The 17,604-nt window shown below is 42.0% G+C and overlaps 1 protein-coding gene across 1 annotated transcript in view; it reads right to left on the bottom strand.

Moving 5' to 3' along the window:
* COL11A1 (collagen type XI alpha 1 chain) overlaps positions 1-17,604 on the bottom strand; it is a 528,076-nt gene that overhangs the window by 450,368 nt on the left and 60,104 nt on the right. Inside the window, exon 3 of the mRNA XM_033916645.1 lies at positions 4,327-4,540. Coding sequence (XP_033772536.1) covers positions 4,327-4,540 — 214 coding nt within the window. The remainder of the gene's footprint in view (positions 1-4,326; positions 4,541-17,604) is intronic.

The raw sequence follows: 17,604 nt of genomic DNA, 5'->3' as shown, positions 1-17,604 counted from the left end.
CCCTATGTTGAACTGTGATGTACAGCCTGTTTAAACAAAGACTGACAGAAGCCAGTAATAAAGAATCCAGAACTTGAGGGCCTGGGATAGGCACGTGGGATCTGTCAGAGAGAGAAAGACATAACGGTTACTGCGGATGGGCAGACTAGATGGGCCATTTGGAAAGCCAAAAGGAAGAAATACTTTTGGGGCTTAATTTGAACTGCTATCCTGAAAAAGCAGCATGTGAGATTAGACTGTGGGAATACTATTATTTATGGCAATAATGTTGCACTAAATTTGGGGTGCAAATGAAGATACCTGCATGAACTCTTTTGTGTTTTGAAGTTTGTGGAATAATTAAGAAAGTTCACACTTATTTTGTAAGACATATTTTATTTTGAGTTTAAAATCCTACTTGGCCACTCCAGTTCCACTCGGCTGATGCAATGTTAGGGTTAAGGACAAGCCACTCGCTTCCCTTATATCTCGCCATAATCTGCAAAGGAAGCACGGCCTTGGGACGGGCAGGTGTGGGTTGGTGCATTCCCTTAAAATGCACACAGTGCTACAGAATTTGAGAAATCAACACCCAACTTGCTTGCCAGGATTTATAGCTGACTTCAGTTGGTGTAACTCCATGCACCCAAAGTTGAGCATGGATCCTGATATTACGCCGATTCTGGAACACCCATTTATAGAATACCATTCAGTGCTGACTTTTTTTCAGCACTGAATTTAGAGTACCATTTAGAGAACTTCCCCCAAAAGTCAAATTTAAAGATTGGCTTAGTTACACAGTTTGGAAACAGCTCATCTTTAGAGCCTGGTTTTAATTTTCTTCATCCTCTGGGATAAATCAGTGAGTAGAACCTGGTGGAAAAAAAAATTTCCTCTAATTTTTTTTTCTCCTTCGTCTCGTAACTGGAGTTGGTATGCAGTTCTTTGACAGCTGGATTAGCTTTGTGATGATTAGCAGCAGTAGCATTACCAATGTTGACATCTTCCCTTTTCTCCGCATCTGCTGTGTCTACTATAACTGTTCCTCAGTCACATGAAGACAATTCTGTAATCTTGGCACCTACATTTACATTTTCCATGCATGTATAAATAATTTCTCTGTGATTAGAATACTAACACTTACATGCGTAAGTATATGTGACCTACTGAGCAAAAAGGTAGCAAAAGTAGGGCATGCAACTTATTTATACCACAAGATAGAGGGATATCAACTGCATAACCTTTCAAAATTTCAGCCTCAGGTATGGACTAATTACATCCTTTAAAAAATGAGAAATATTTAACAATTCTAAAAAAGTCTGTTTTTCAGAAAAAATATAAAGAGATTTTTGCGCCAAAAATGGCCTAAAAATAGAGATCTCAGTTTATATTCAAGTCTCCTTGTAGTTACTGGTATTTCTTACTCTAGACCAGACATGGGCAACTCCGGTTCTCGAGGGCCGGAATCCAATCAGGTTTTCCCCCATGAATTTGCATTGAAAGCAGTGCATGCAAATAGATCTCATGCATATTCATGAAGGAAATCCTGAAAACCCAATTGGATTCTGGCCCTCGAGGACCGGAGTTGCCAATGTCTGCTCTAGACCCATTCCCCCTCCTTCATGGTTACCAGACTTTTTTCCTCTACCCTTGCTTGGCCTCTGTACCCCTTACAGTTATCAGGATTGTGTTGCGGTTCTTACTTCCTTCAGCAGATGCTGATAAATAAAGCTATGTGATGGGCTGGTGTTGCTGGCTCCTATCCTTTCTGAGTCTCTTGGAGAGGATGGAAGCTGGCAGGCCTTGAGCATGTGCAGATGCTCAAGGCCCAGCATGTATCTTTGTTTATCAATGTCTGTCGAATGAAGTAAGAACTGGAAGCAAAATCCTGATAATTGCATGGGATGTGAGGGGAAGGGGGTATGGAGTAAGAAATGTCCATCATCGGGAAGGATATTTGAGTTAACAGTTTTTTCTGCATTTTGGGGGAGAGGGAACTTTTATCTCAGTTTATATTTGAATAGGTATGTATTTGAACATATACAGTACTATAGTCAACGGAGAAACTAGTTCAATACGTCTATCAATTTGTTTTGAAGGGATCTCTCGGAAGTACTATATCAAATAGTTTAGGAAGGTTGAACAATTATAAATTAAGTCTTCTTTTAAAATTTACACGTTTACTCTTTCTGTGTATCATCCATTTATCCTTAATCAGGGCAAAGGTTACTTTTTGACCAGATTTAACTTCAAGTTTCAAATTTTATAAAATTTAATATACCGCTCATCATCTTTAATTTGCTAAACTTGCCTAGAGCTCTCCTTTAGCTATCCTGAAGATTTTGAGATCATCAACTCCAACTTCGTTAATACCCTCCAGACGCCATCCAGGGTAACTTCTGCAGGAAACAGAAAATTGGGATGTTTTATCATTTCCCTCTCTGGTGTTGCTGGAACCACAAGGGAGCTTTAACAGTGTCTTCAGCAAACAACGTCACCACTGCCTATTCCACTGACTCTGCAGGGCATAGAGGAGGACAACAATCCAGAGGAGATAATGATGATAAAGAAAGGAATCACGAGTAGATCGAAGAAAGTCATAATGCCGCTTTATAGAGCAATGGTCAGACCACACTTGGAATACTGTGTCCAACATTGGTCTCCCAACCTAAAGAAGGATATAAAACTGCTGGAGAAGGTGCAGAGACGAGCAACAAAGCTAATAAGAGGTATGGAGAACTTGGAATATGAGGAACGACTCAAGAAACTGGGACTGTTCTCCCTTGAGAAGAGGAGGCTGCGAGGGGACGTGATCGAGACGTTCAAAATGCTGAAAGGCATCGATAAATCAGAGCAGGAAAATAAATTATTTACATTGTCCAACGCGACACGGACAAGAGGACATGGTTTGAAGCTAAGGGGGGACAAGTCCAGGGCAAATGTCAGGAAGTTCTGCTTCACGCAGCGGGTGGTAGACGCCTGGAATGCTCTCCCAAAGGAGGTTATTAAGGAATCCACTGTGCTAGGATTCAAAGGCAAATTAGATGCACATCTCCTTACGAGAGGCATAGAGGGATATGGGTGACGAAAACTACATCAAGTGTATACCTGACTGGGCCTCCGCGTGTGCGGATCGCCGGACTCGATGGACCATGGGTCTGATCCGGAGATGGCAGTTCTTATGTTCTTATGATTCCAGGTCCAAGCTCTCTAATGAGCCTTCCTTAAGAAGAGCAACAGGTGTCTCGACTCCTACCTATTCCCTTCCTTTTCCAGATAGAGTGTGAGCCCACTGGGACAGATAGGGAAAATGCCTGAGTACCTGATTGTAAAACCGCATAGATAAACACCTAATAAATTTGAAACTTGAATAGAGAATATAGCAAAGTCTTAGAGGTATGAGTGCAAATTCTACTCGGAGTGACTCCAGCTCAGATTGTGTATCCATATTGACTCCGTCCCAATACCACTATTAAAAAAAAATGCCAGTTCTAGGTATGTTAAATTATTCTTATATTCATTGCATGAAGGCAGATTTTAGATAGAATGTAGAAATCTGAACTGAGAGTCCCAGAAAACACCATGTTGGATATCTATTTTCAACAACCTGGAACAAGACTGGTGAATAAAGATAAGTTTTAATCTCATTCACCTACTGTTATCATTGGTTTTCCATGTTGAAAATGGAACTGGGAATCCAGCTTGAACATGCCAAATTCTAGTAGTATTATAGAAAATGATCAGCCAATATATAGCTTTTTTCCAAAATACATGCAGGAATGGACATACATGTGCTGGCCATTTTCCCGTGGAAGATTTTTTGAAGCAGTTGCTCTCTTTCTAAAGATATTCCCCTGACGCAGCCACTTGGCGAAACAGGGCCTGTCGGGAATACTGAGTTCATTCTTTGAAAAGTGTGTCTGGTTCCATATTGGAGCAACGGATATTTATTTCCACTACTTGTGAGAGATGAATGGAAGATAAGTGCAAGTTTTTACAGTTTTTTGCTGGTTTTTTTTTTGCAGTTTAACTTGTGTATTTTAAACTGTATCTTTATGAATCTTTTCCATGGAGTTTTTTGACCTGGGATGTGTTTTGTATGGCAGTTTAAAACTGAACATATAGTTTCTTGATTATTTCCTTGAAACACTGAGGTCTTTTTCTCCATGTTAGTTACTTGCCTTTCAGCCTGTTTCCTTCCACTATTAGCAGTTTTATTCTGAATATTTGTTGGTTATTTTTTTGATTTTTTTGGGGATATTCAGCTTGTATACTTTTTATTAGATATATAAATGTAATCTAATCTACAATATGTGAATGCACAATGCTAATAAATGTTTTACTTACTTGCCATCTGCGATGTTGGTGCCTTTGAAAACAGGATATTCTTCAGAGGAAAGTTTACCATTTTGGTCATCATATAGGAAAACAGGAGATCTACCAACCTCGACGCCCAACTGCAGAATACCAAGTTCACTGTAAATTGATAGAAGGAAAGACTGGAGGCCTTTGGTAGGTTTTATTGTAAGCAAAATTGAAAAGTCTTTGGGAAAAACTCCACCTGAAAAACAAGAAAACAAACAAAGTTGATATATGCCTAGTCTTCCTAGAAATCCACCAGTCAAATAATATATATATACATGCATATAGTAGGCTACATTCTCACTCTGAGGGCTGCCACATCATTTTAAATGCATACATTTATGTTTATGCAGATTCACTGAAGTGGTGTCCGTCCAATTGGTGTCACTGAAAATCTTTGTATAACTTTAGATGGATATTTGGGGTTTTGCCAGGTACTTGTGACTTAGACTGGCCACTGTGCTAGATGGACCATTGGTCTGACCTAGTATGGCTATCTCCCAGGGTTCTCCATTGTCTCCAATCTTATTTAATATCTACATGAGTTAATTGAAACATTACGATTTGAATACCCGAGAAACTTTACTAACATATGCTGATGATATCTTCATATTACTTGAGGCTGATCCACATTTCGATAATTTGATATCCAATATTAACCATTGTATTATCAAACTTCAGTCCTGGGCGACAATGGTACAGATGAAATTAAATGCTGCCAAGACTAAGCTTTTATGGCTTGGCCCAAAGTTAGATTCTCTCCCTTCTGCTGTGATCTTAGACTCAGGAGAATCTTTGAAAATTGAATTTTCCTCATTAATACTGGGTATTGTTATCAATTCTTCACTTACATTTAAGGGCCAACTAAACTCGCTTATTAAAAAGTGTTTTTTCAGTCTCCGTGCTCTGAGAAGAGTGAGAGCATTTTTTCACCAATTTCTCTGTATTGGTTCAATCATTTTGTCAAGGTTAGATTACTGTAATTCAGTGTATTTGAGTCTTTCAAAGGTCAGTCCGCAGAGACTTCAATTAATACAGAACACTCCAGCTAAACTTTTTTTCAGTAAAAGTAAATTTGATCACGTAACCCCTCTGCTCAAGGAATTACATTGGCTTCCAGTGTATCTCAGAATTCAATTTAAGTGCATTTAAGATCCTATTTGACATTTTTGCCACTTTGATTCCCTTAGACTGGAATGTTCATAGATCTCATCTTGCCAGAAGTTCTCAAAATTAAAACTTACATTTCCCTCTCTCAGTGCTAAAAACAGAACCTTTAAGAGATTTAGTTATTCTTTTGCTTTTAAATTAACCGAGTTCTGGAATGCTTTACCACTTACATTAAGAAGCTTAGGTTCTTTTGCTATATTCCGGAAAGTTGTGAAAACTTTTTTGTTTGCTAAACATTTTGGAAATTAACTATTTCAGTCTACTCTTCCTTGTCAAATTTGTGTATTACTAGTTTTCTTTGTCCGTTACATTAACGGGTGTTAGAATAGATGTGTAGACTTAGGCATTTCTTTCTTTCTTTCTCTTTCTTTCTGTATGTCTGTGTTTTTTTTTCTCTCCCTGGCCCCCTGTCTGTCTTTCTTTTTTTCTGTTTCTCTCCCTGCCTGTTGTCTGTCTATATTTCTTTCTTTCTTTCTATCTCTCCCCCCTGTCCAGTAGGAATCCTTCCCTGCTCCCCCTGTCCATCAGTAGCCCTTCTTCCTTCCTTTTACCTCCCCCTGTCCAATAGCACCCCTTCCCTGCTCCCCCTGTCCATCAGTAGCCCTTCTTCCTTCCTTTTACCTCCCCCTGTCCAATAGCACCCCTTCCCTGCTCCCCCTGTCCATCAGTAGCCCTTCTTCCTTCCTTTTACCTCCCCCTGTCCAATAGCACCTCTTTCCTGCTCCCCCTGTCCAGCAGCACTTTATCAGTTTCCGTCCTTCTGCCTTAAACTATTAAACCTTTCCTCCCATTCCTCCTTCGTATTTCCCAGTTCAAAGCCACACCTGTTCCACTTCACTATTGGTTAGGAGAGTGGTGCGAACACCTCTCCCATTTGTTATTTTGGAGAATTTGTGCCTGTTACACACATTTGAGGGTGGAGTTGTTGGGGTTGCCAGAGCGATAACGTTGGATTAGAATTTTTTGGAGTGACGACGTTGGATTAGAGTTTTTGGAAGCCGTGGGGGGGGCGGTCTGTAATCCGCTATAATAAACACACTGACTGGAGGCGGGAGGGATCCGCTATAAACTTTGTGGGTCCGTGATCAGCTGAGGCAGGCACTGCGCGCATGTGCGGGCACGGCACCACAGATCACAGACCCACCAAGTTTGAAGTGCGCATGCGCGCTAAGGGTTTTATTCTAGCGGATGTTTTACATTATTGTTAACCGAGTCAAGCTCCTCTTGGTTGATAACTCAGTCTATAAAACCAAGTTTTAGTTTAGTTCACTTAGAATTACAGCTGCTATTTGTATAGTGGCTCTTAGAGGCATAGTTATCAACATGAACTACTGTTAAGACTGGTTATTTTACCACAATTCACTATGGAATAAATTGACAGGACCATTGTGATCACTTTCTGATATTCTGAAATTTAAAAATGTATTGAAAATTACTCTGTTTATAGAAGCTTTTAATTAGGGAGTAATGCTGTAATGATTTTATAGAATGTTGTTTTTAGGTATATGTTCGAAGTTATGTATGTATTTTTGTAAGCCGCTTAGGTTTATTTGGGTTAGAAATGTTATAAATAAATAATAAATAGAAAATGTGTGGATTCATAGGAATAATGGATATAATGTAAGTAATGACAGATGTCGTATGTGTCTCAGTGTTATGTATGAATATGTGACTTGCTCAGTGAAAAGGTATCGAAAGTGGGGTTACAAATAACAGAGATAAAAGTTTTAAAAGTCTGGGGGGAGGGTTAATTTTGGTTAACTTTAATTGTTGAAAGCTTTGTGTACTATAGGGTCAGTAGAATGAGTCGATGCAATTTTTTCAAAACTTTGATGTTTTTCATGATGTTTGCTGATGTTTGCTCATGTTAAAGATGTAATTAATCCATACCCGAGGCTGAAATTTTGCAAGATTATGCAGTTGATATCCCACTTTCTTGTGGTCACATACCCCACTTTTGGTTTGCTCAGCACGTCACATATTTAACCACATAGAGCTGTTTATGTATGTGGATGTCTGTGGTAGATGTCAAGGCATGGGGTGATGTGTGTCTGTCAGAGTATGTTGGGAGTGTGAAACTGTGGGGTTATGCTGGACATGTGTGTGAGTGTGTGTTTGGGAAGAATGAGAATGTGTTGGAGATAAGGGAATGGTATGTGTGTTGGACATTTGTGTATATTGGTATATGTATTGGGTATGCTGAGTGGATTAGATGTGGATGTAAGACAGGGTGAGTTCAAGTTTCAAGTTTATTAGGATTTTATATACCGCCTATCAAGGTTATCTAAGCGGTTTTTACAATCAGGTACTCAAGCATGGTGTGGGTGGAATGAGGGGTTGAGGGTATGCCACTATGTGTTGGTTGAAAAACTGGAGAAATTGAGTGTTTGTGTGGGAGAAGTTGGACAGGTTAGGCTTCTTTCTCCATCCTTCTGCATTAACTGTGTACCTACCCACCCACTTGAATTATTCCCCTTCATCTGAGTCATCCTCCCTTGTGTACTGTGACAGGTATAGGTCCTGTCAAGCTGGGAAAGGGGTTATCTTAGCATGAAGAAACCATAGCAGGGAGTTCTAGAGCCCTGATGGTGTCACCTGAAGGAAATAGCAGTGTTTCCTCATAGGATACAGGAAACTACATCTACCAAAAGGGCGAACAGAATGCTAGGAATGATTAAGAAGGGGATCACAAACAGATCTGAGAAGGTTATCATGCCACTGTACTGGGCCCTGGTGCGCCTCCACCTGTAATACTGCGTCCAACACTGGTCACCGTACATGAAAAAGGACATAGTACCACTCGGAAGGGTCCAGAGTAGAGCGACAAAAATTGTCAAGGGACTGGAGGAGTTGCCATACAATGAGAGGCTAGAGAAACTTCTCCCTTGAAAAGAGGGGACATGATCGAAACATTCAAGATATTGAAGGGAATTGACTTAGTAGAGAAAGAGAGATTGTTCATCCTCTCCAAGGTGAAGAGAACGAGAGGGCACTCTCTAAAGTTAAAAGGGGATAGATTCCACACAAACGCAAGGAAGTTCTTCTTCACCCAGAGAGTGGTAGAAATCTGGAACGCTCTTCCAAGAAGGTTAGATAAGTTCCTGCAGAACCAGAACGTACGCAGGTAAGGCTATACTCAAATAGGCACTGGTCTTTGACCTAAGGGCTACTGCATGAGCAGACTGCTGGGCACGATAGACCACTGGTCTGACCCAGCAGCGGCAATTCTTATGTTCTTATATCACAGAATCACATGAGCCCATCTCACAGACATCCACAGAACTCCAGAGGACCCATTCCTAAATTTTTAAAAAAGTCCCCAGGATCCCTCCCAAGGCTTAACAAATACCCTGGTGGTCCAGTGGACACCTTCTAAACCCCTCTGGAATGCTCCCTCACTTAGAAAGCCCTTGGTGATCCAGCAGACTCCTTCCTGGACCCTTCTAAATCCCCCTGGCCAAAAAAATATCCTTGGTGGTCCAGCGGATCCCCAACTCCAACAAGTCTCAACACATTATCCCTATTAGTCCAGTAGTTAAGTCGGACCTGCATCCCAGCTCAACCATCCTCCCTCCCTCTTCTCCATGTATGCCAGGACCTCCCCCAACCCCCTCCCCCCCAAAAAAAAAATGGTGGTACCCTGCCACTGCCTAGTGCATCCTGTAAGAGTTCTTTTCACCAGATAATCTGGGATGCCCTGGGAGAAGAAAAATTTATATGGTGTTTAGGTCTCTCCCAGGGCATTGATTGCTAAAATTAGACCAGTGTTTCTCTGGCACTGTAGCTCTACAGCACCAGAGGTTTGTGCATCTGCCCCTTGTAACAGATTCAGGTAAGGTGCGCCTGGTGTTTTCTCCTTATTCCAGAGGGATGGGCTGGGGGACTTTACCGCAGTGTACACTTCCTTTCCTTTCTATACCCCTGCACTCTCCCAGTACTTTCATGCCATCCATCCTGGCATCCCCTACCTACCTTCTTTATTACCCTCTTTCACTCCCTCCCTCTCCCTTCTTGTACTATTTCCACCACGAGGATGAGCGTTATAAGTGTAGAAATAGGGGGCTGTAGCAGCATGTAGATGGTATGGGTAGCTGTGGGTATATAGGCTTATCTTTCCTTTGCATTTTCATCTACTCCTGCACATCTATCCTCTTTGGGGTTTTTTTTTTTCCTTTTTCTACCCTTTGCTGTCCTCTCTTCTCCCTTACCCTGCCACAGAAACTTGCTCTCTTCCAATACATGTCCTCCCTCTCTATTCTATCTCCCTATATGTTCCCTTTTTTTCCCTTCTCTTTAATACTGTCCCTCACCTTACCCTCTCACATAAGAACTTAAGAACTTAAGAACATAACAGTTGCCGCTGCTGGGTCAGAGCGGTGGTCCATCCTGCCCAGCAGCCTGCTCACACGGCGGCCCCAGGTCAAACACCAGTGCTCTAAATGAATCCAGCCTCAACTGCATATGTCCCAGTTTAGCAGGAACTTGTCCAGCTTAGTCTTGAAACCCTGGAAGGTGTTTTCCCCTACAACAGCCTCCGAAAGAGCATTCCAGCTCTCCACCACTCTCTGGGTGAAGAAGAACTTCCTTACGTTTGTATGGAATCTATCCCCTTTCAACTTTACAGAGTGCTTTCTTGTTCTCCCTACCTTGGAGAGTGTGAATAGTCTGTCTTTATCTACTAAGTCTATTCCCTTCAGTATTTTGAATGTTTCGATCATGTCTCCTCTCAGTGTTCTCTTTTCAAGGGAGAAGAGGCCCAGTTTCTCTAATCTTTCACTGTACGGCAACTCCTTCAGCCCCTTAACCATCTTAGTTGCTCTTCTCTGGACCCTTTTGAGTAGTACCGTGTCCTTCATCATGTACGGTGACCAGTGCTAGACACAGTACTCCAGGTGAGGGCACACCATGGCCCGGTACAGCGGCATGATAACTTTCTCCAATCTGTTCGTGATCCCCTTCTTTATCATTCCTAGCATTCTGTTCGCCCTTTTTGCTGCCGCCGCATATTGCACAGACGGCTTCATCAACTTGTCAATCAGAACTCCTAAGTCTCTTTCATGGGAGTGCCCTCCAAGTACCACCCCGGACATCCTGTATTTGTGCATGAGATTTTTGTTACTGACATGCATCACTTTGCACTTATCCACGTTGAGCCTCATTTGCCATGTCGATGCCCATTTCTCGAGCTTGATTATGTCACTTTGTAGATATTCACAATCCCCCTGTGTCTTCACTACTCACCTGTCCCTCTTCTTTTTTCTTTTTAACCACACCACTTTCTTTATGCCCCACCCTTTTCTTTCTCCTGTCTTCCTTTAAACACACATCTTTTATGCTATACCTCCCCATTCTCTCCTCTTTAACTGAATTTCTGCCTTTTCTTTTTCTCCTCTCTAACCCTACCCCTTCCCTTTCCACTCTATCACCCCTCCCCCTTTTTTCCTCTATCCACTTATTTCCTTGTGCTCTGCTCCCTCACTATTCCTTCACTTTCTCTAACCCCACTCCTTTTTCAGCCCGCCCTTTCTCTCTGAGGCTCAGCCTAACTTTTCTGGCAGAATCAGGGGACTCCCACCAACTTTTCAGTGCATCTCAACCTCCTTATTGTAGAAAGGACTGGGGACAGCATTCTCTGCTGGTAGGACCTAGGAATTCCGGTCAGCTCTTTACTTTTCTCTCTGTTCTGATGAGGTGTGCTCATCTGTTTGTTCATGTACAGTGTGTGGCAGTGGCCAAAAAAGCAAATGGAAAGCTAGGAATTATTAGGAAAGGGATGGTAAATAAGGCTAAGAATATTATAATGCCTCTGTATCACTCCATGCTGCAATCTCATCTTGATTATTGCATTCAGTTCTGGTCGCCATATCTCAAAAGAGATATAGCAGAATTAGAAAAGGTTCAAAGAAGAGCAACCAAAATGATAAAGGGGATAGGACTCCTCTCGCATAAGGAAAGTCTAAAGAGGTTAGGGCTCTTCAGCCTGAAAAAGAGACAGCTGAGGGGTTGATATGATTCATGTCTACAATATCCTTAGTGGTATATAACAGGTAAAAAGTTAATTGATTTTTCGCTCTTTCAAAAAGTACAAAGACCAGGTGACATTTAATGAAATTACATGGAAATACTTTAAAAACAAACAGGAGGAAATAATTTTTCACTCAAAGAATAGTTAAGTTCTGGAACTCATTGCCTGAGGATGTGGTAATAGAAGTTAGCATTGCAGAGTTTGGATAAGTTTCTGGAGGAAAAGTCCTTAGTCTGCTACTGAGACAAACATGGGGGAAGCCACTGCTTGCCAGGGATTGGTAGCATGGAATGTTGCTATTACAAGAATTTGGAGTTCAATTTACAGCTTTCTACATTTGTGTGTCTTGAAAAATTCCAGCTAAAACAATTTTACAGTTTTGCTGCTTATCAAATTCTTCTCTCCCTGTATGTAAGTAGTAGTTTAACCTTTTTTGAAAGATATGTCTAGATTAGAAGAAGCAAAGTCAGCAGACTTTCAGCTTGGAACTACAAGCTACAGCTGGTAAAATATGAAAAATGAGTTGTTTATATTGTAAATCAGTTGCCAAGAACATTAAGTCAAGTATGCAAAATGGAGAATATAATTTTTATAAAGAATGTCATGGATATTAATTAAGGACTATGATGAACACCACAGAAGATTTTCCAAGACCTCATTGGGGCAGAATTTATTGTGTTCAGTCCACCAGTAAAATGAAAGATAAAATTCAAGTCCCTTCTTGCTGCACAAAAGATCCATGGAAGTTCATTTGCAGTAAAACTACATAATTTTAAAACTAGCATATACTTTCAAAACACAGGGGCCCCAGGACTTGGCACTCTTTCCCTTTGATGGCCCAACCTTATTTCCTATTTCCACGAAGTCAAGCAATTGTGCTTTCCTGGGGCTGCCTACTCCGCTGTCTCTACTGGTCCAATCTATCCATTCTGATATCAACAGTGGGCTCAAGGCTAATGCTTGAATCCTGTGGTGCTCAGGCCAGCAGAGTGTGTCCATGCACTGCTACGAATTATATCACACTGATATAGACAGATGGACACCAGACAAAAAGCAGAAACCAAACTTCTATCATTGTGTTTTGATAAAATGATACATTATAGCACTCCCAGAGGATTAAATTGAAATGTCAAAAAATATTAAAATGTGTTTGCCCAGTAAGTAAACCTAGGTCAATATTCAAGAGAGTTGTACTGTTTACTTTGAGAGTTAACTACACAGCTCTTTCTTTTTCAAAAATCTCATAATAGCAACTACAGTAGTTAAATTTTTACCAGACAGATACTGGCACTGTTCCCTCTAAGCCAGCGGTCTCAAACACGCGGCCCGCGAGCCGCATGTGGCTCTCCAGGTTTTATTTGCGGCCCGCGGTCTGAAGGCATAATTCTCTTCCTTTTGGAGCAGCAGCCGGCTTGTACGCTCAAAGCCGCGGGTTGGCGGCTCCTTGCGCTATCCACTCCTGTATCAGAAGCCTCTCTGATGTCACAACATCAGAGAGGCTTCAGACGCAAGCGCGGATCTTGCAAGGAGCCGCCACCCGCGGCTTTGAATGAACGAGCCGCCAGACACGCTGCTGCTCCAGTGGCGTACCAAGGGGGGGGGGGTCCACTGTTCTCTTCCCTGCAGGGCCGACCAACTCTGGTGGCCCGACGTCAATTCTGACGTCGAGAGGACGTTCTGGCTAGCCAATCACTGCCTGGCTACCCGGAACGTCCTTTCCGACGTTAGAATTGACATCGGGCAGTGAGAGTTGGTCTACCCCGTGCAGAAGAGAAGCAGGGAGATGGCCTGTTCCCGATAGCGGCAGCAGCAGCAGCAGCCTATTCCGCGGCGGCGGTGGCATGGGGGAGGGCAGGAAGGAAGGAAGAAAGAAAGAAAGAAGGTGGGGTGGGGACAGGGAGCCAGAAAAAAAGCAAAAAATGGGGCACGGAGGAAGGAAGAAAGAAGGAGGGGGGACAGGGAACCAGAAACAAAGCAAAAAATGGGGCACGGAATCAGAGAAAGACAGACAGAGAAAGAAAGAAAAAGTTGGGGGAGGGAATGAGGTCTGGAGGAGAGGAAGCATACAGGAGGCTGAAAGAAGGGAAGAAGTATTGGATGCACGGTCAGAAGAATAAAGTGCAACCAGAGACTGATGAAATTACCAAACAAAGGTAGGAAAATGATTTTATTTTCAATTTAGTGATTGAAATGTGCCAGTTTTGAGAAAGAAAAGATATTAAACTTTAAATGTGAGTGCTGCAGAAAAAATAGAGTACTTGGAGGGCCGCAGAAAAAATAGTTAATGTCTTATTAAAGAAATGACAATTTTGCATGAGGTAAAACTCTTTATAGTTTATATATCTTTCCTTTTAACTGCTAAAGGAAAGTTTTATAAACTATAAAGAGTTTTACCTCATGCAAAATTGTCATTTCTTTAATTAGGCATTATCAATTTTTTTCTGCGGCCCTCCAAGTACCTACAAACCCAAAATGTGGCCCCGCAAAGGGTTTGAGTTTGAGACCACTGCTCTAAGCCAAGCAGGTGTTCTCCACAGAGTTAGAGAAAGGAGTCCACAAATAATTGTGTTTTTAACTTGTATGTGTCCTTTATAGAATTTGCCCCTAAATGTCCAGAAGCAGTGAATACTGATTGTGATTTTTTCCAATTGGCAAGCTGAAGGTCTTGGAATATTTGGAGTAACAGCAGTGCAATAACTTATTCTGAAGGTGCTTAGCAAGAATGATGAATAGCCAGAATCTTCTTTGTCTACTGGTGTAGCAATCTAGTTGAGACTGAAAAGGGTTGACATTTTTTTTGCAGGAATTTTGGATAGGAATATTCCTCCATGTTTTCTGGCTGGACCAGCAGTAGGACTAGAGAAGGCAGGTTTAAGTCTTTATGGCAGTATTATCTGGGTCTGTCTATGCCTCTGTAGAGGCTGTACTATGAGGTGGAAAGAAACAAATGGAGGTGCATGGGTCACAATCCATATCTTGCAGAGGATCTGAAGTAATAGATGTGGTAGGGTGGCATGGCTGGTTTGTCTATAGAGGACAGTGCTGTTCTGAAACAAGTGTGGAGGGGGAGGGGGGCCTTGTAACAGAGCAGTACTTTCCTGTATGAATTTTTGTAGGAGCTAAAAAATTTTGGAAACAGACTATATTGGATTTGTCTGCTGAGGAGAAGCCTCTTACATTAGAGATGTCATAGTGGGCTGTTTTAAAGGCACAGGTTCAGATTCTGAGGGTCCCTAGGAGGAGCCTGAAGTTTTGACTTTCCCTGACTCTTATCAGAAGCAGGGGGTGGGGGACAGAAATGCTTGATTTAAATATTTTTGTGGATTTACCTGATGTTGAAAGGACTGCGAGGCTGAAACTGTGCCCATGGGAGCCTTCCCAGCTGCTTCCCTGCGCTTAAGAGAAGGAGACAATCCTTTCTTGGTTCACTGCTTTTTCCTCCTGACACCGGCGAATGTCTTTTGCCCTCCACTAGAGGTGCCAAAACAGGGCCCTGTGGGTAGGGAATGAGCAGTGCAGCCTGTGGCCTCGATGATATCATCTTGCCTCATGCGTGAAGAACCGCTGATGAGAGGCCTTTGATCAAGGTGTTTTCTGGGAGCAGAGTTAACATATTTTGGGTCGAAAACCCCCAGGTACATGGCCCCACCCCATTCTTCCCCAGCCCCGCCCAGTTCCACTTCAAGTACCTCCACTTTCTGCCTTCAGCCCCACCCACACAAAGCCTCTTTTCTTCTTTGATGAACTCCAGCCGCGTCTGGAGGGCCTGGAGCATACATGGATGTGTGTGATGTCATCTGCGCATGCTCAGAGGTCCTCTAGGTGCAGCTGGAGCTCGTTGGGGCTTTCCAAAACTGCTGGGTACCTGGACAGTCCTTTAAAAAGACTATGCCACTGGTGAACAGGAGAGAGGACTGATGCTGGATAAAAGGAGGGGATAAAGAAAAAGGGCAGACGGGGTAGAGGATAGAATTAGTGAGATACTGGTGGAATAAAAGGAAATGAAATAGGAGAGCTGGGGTAAGTGAAAAAGGTGGCAAGCTATAGGTAAACACAGTGAAAAGAGGGAAATTGAGGACTGGTTGCTAAGAAAGAATTTAATCTAGACAGAGGCAGAAAATAAAGAAAGCTGAAAGGAAAAGGAGGAAAGAGAAACACAGACAGGATATCCTGGCAAGAGTACAAAAAAAAAGGAATTCAGAAACTGGAGACTGAGACCGGTGGCATAGTAAGGGGATGGGGGTGGTGTTCTACCCCGGGTGCCATCTTGGTAGGGGCGCCAACTCCCGTCATCCTCTATGCCCCTCTCCTTCCCCACCCCACCCCCAACCTGCTTGCTCATGCCAGCATCGGCTCTTCCTCTGACATCACTTCCTGGACCCGCACCTAGGAAGTGATGTCAGAGCTAGATCCAACACTGGCACGAGCAGCAGGTTGGGGGTTGCTGCTCGCACCAGGAACATTAAAGAGGTACAGGGGAAGGGATGGGGTGCGCATGCATGTCAGGAGGGGGTGGGGAAGGAGCGGATGAGGTTGGGGGAGAAAATGGTGGGGTGCTACCACTACAGGTGCATCTTACCCTCGCTACGCCACTGACTGAGACCAATTCAATTGAAAATAAAGGTAGAAAAAAATGTATTTTCCATTTAAGATAAAGTAGTGTATGAGGGGCTGCTGAAAAGTTCTCAACCCAACCAAGAAGAAAATAATTTGTGCTATGAAATTTACAAGTTATTCCACACTTTTCTTGACACTTTTCATTATGGGTGGGGCTATAGCAGACTAACCTAGCAAAGTGAAAAAAGTAAAGGTTGGTTATAAACCAGTCAGTCTGAGAACCTGGGACTGGAGAAAGAAATGAAAGTACAGTATCTCCAGACTGGGATAGTAATTGACTTATTTGGACAATTGAAGTGAGAGAATTACTGTGTTTGAAACATTTAGGGGATATAACTAAAAATAAACCACTGTAGGACTTCTGGGGACTAATTGCCATTAATAAATTTGCATATTGGGGTAAGAACAATTTGCTTGGTTAGAGACTTTTCTCCTCTTGAATTAAAAACAAGGCAAAATCTTTGTATTGGTGAAGATCTTTTGTTGTGTTGATTTTGAGAAATGGTGAAATTTCTCAAAAACAGATAAATCAGTCTGAGTGTACTAGATAGCACCAAAAGGGACCCCTCTAAATTTGGCACTATGTCAACAATATGGTCCTCTTTTATTAAGCTGTGGTAGAAGTTTTTACTACTGCCTGGGTTGTTAAATGCTTCTCTGATGTTCATAGGAATACTTTGAGCTCCAGGCTGCTATAGAAATCTATACTGTGATTTTGTAAAAAAGGAATGCGGGGACTTGTATAAGCTGCTTTGGCATTTCAAAGCTGAAGGCACTGGAGGTATAAGTGACTTACCCAGGGTCACAAAAACACCAGTAGGATTTGATCTCACAACCTGTGGGTGCAGAGGCAGCAGCTCAACCAGTGAGCCACAGCCTTCTGGAATTTTCTAGATTGGAATCTTCCCTGGAGCTCTCAGAAGTAGCAGACAGGAATACTGTGCTAGGTACACAAGTCTCATATAACCTATCACCTTAGCAAGACATCTTTTGCTATGACTGTTCAGTCCTAAATGGATGAGGAGAAAACACTATTTTGCTACCCAATAAATGTTCATTTTTCAACTTAATAACTTTAGTTATAAATCTTTTAATACGAGTTCTTTCCAGCCGCCACAAAAGCAATTTTCTGGCCTTATCAATATTTAAACACATCTTAAACATTAAGCAGTATGAGAAACTCCCATGGAATTTAGTTCCTTTTTCACAATGAGGAGCTGCAAAGTATCTTTATCCCTAGTCAATGTATTAATAATTGTTCTTTCAGCCTTTTCAGCTTGGCCATATAATTTACCATATTTCACCTACGGTTTTTCTGTTGTTGCTGTGACTTTTTAAATTTAATTTTTTTTTTTTTTTTTTGCAAAGTTATCTATCTGTATCTTCAAAACTTCTCATCTATATCTCCCCTTCTAAATTAAGTTTTAGCTGTCCTAATAACAAAGAATCTG

The sequence above is a fragment of the Geotrypetes seraphini genome, chromosome 12 (assembly GCF_902459505.1).
Source record: "Geotrypetes seraphini chromosome 12, aGeoSer1.1, whole genome shotgun sequence".
Taxonomy (NCBI): domain Eukaryota; kingdom Metazoa; phylum Chordata; class Amphibia; order Gymnophiona; family Dermophiidae; genus Geotrypetes; species Geotrypetes seraphini.
This window is presented reverse-complemented; position numbering and strand designations above follow the sequence as displayed.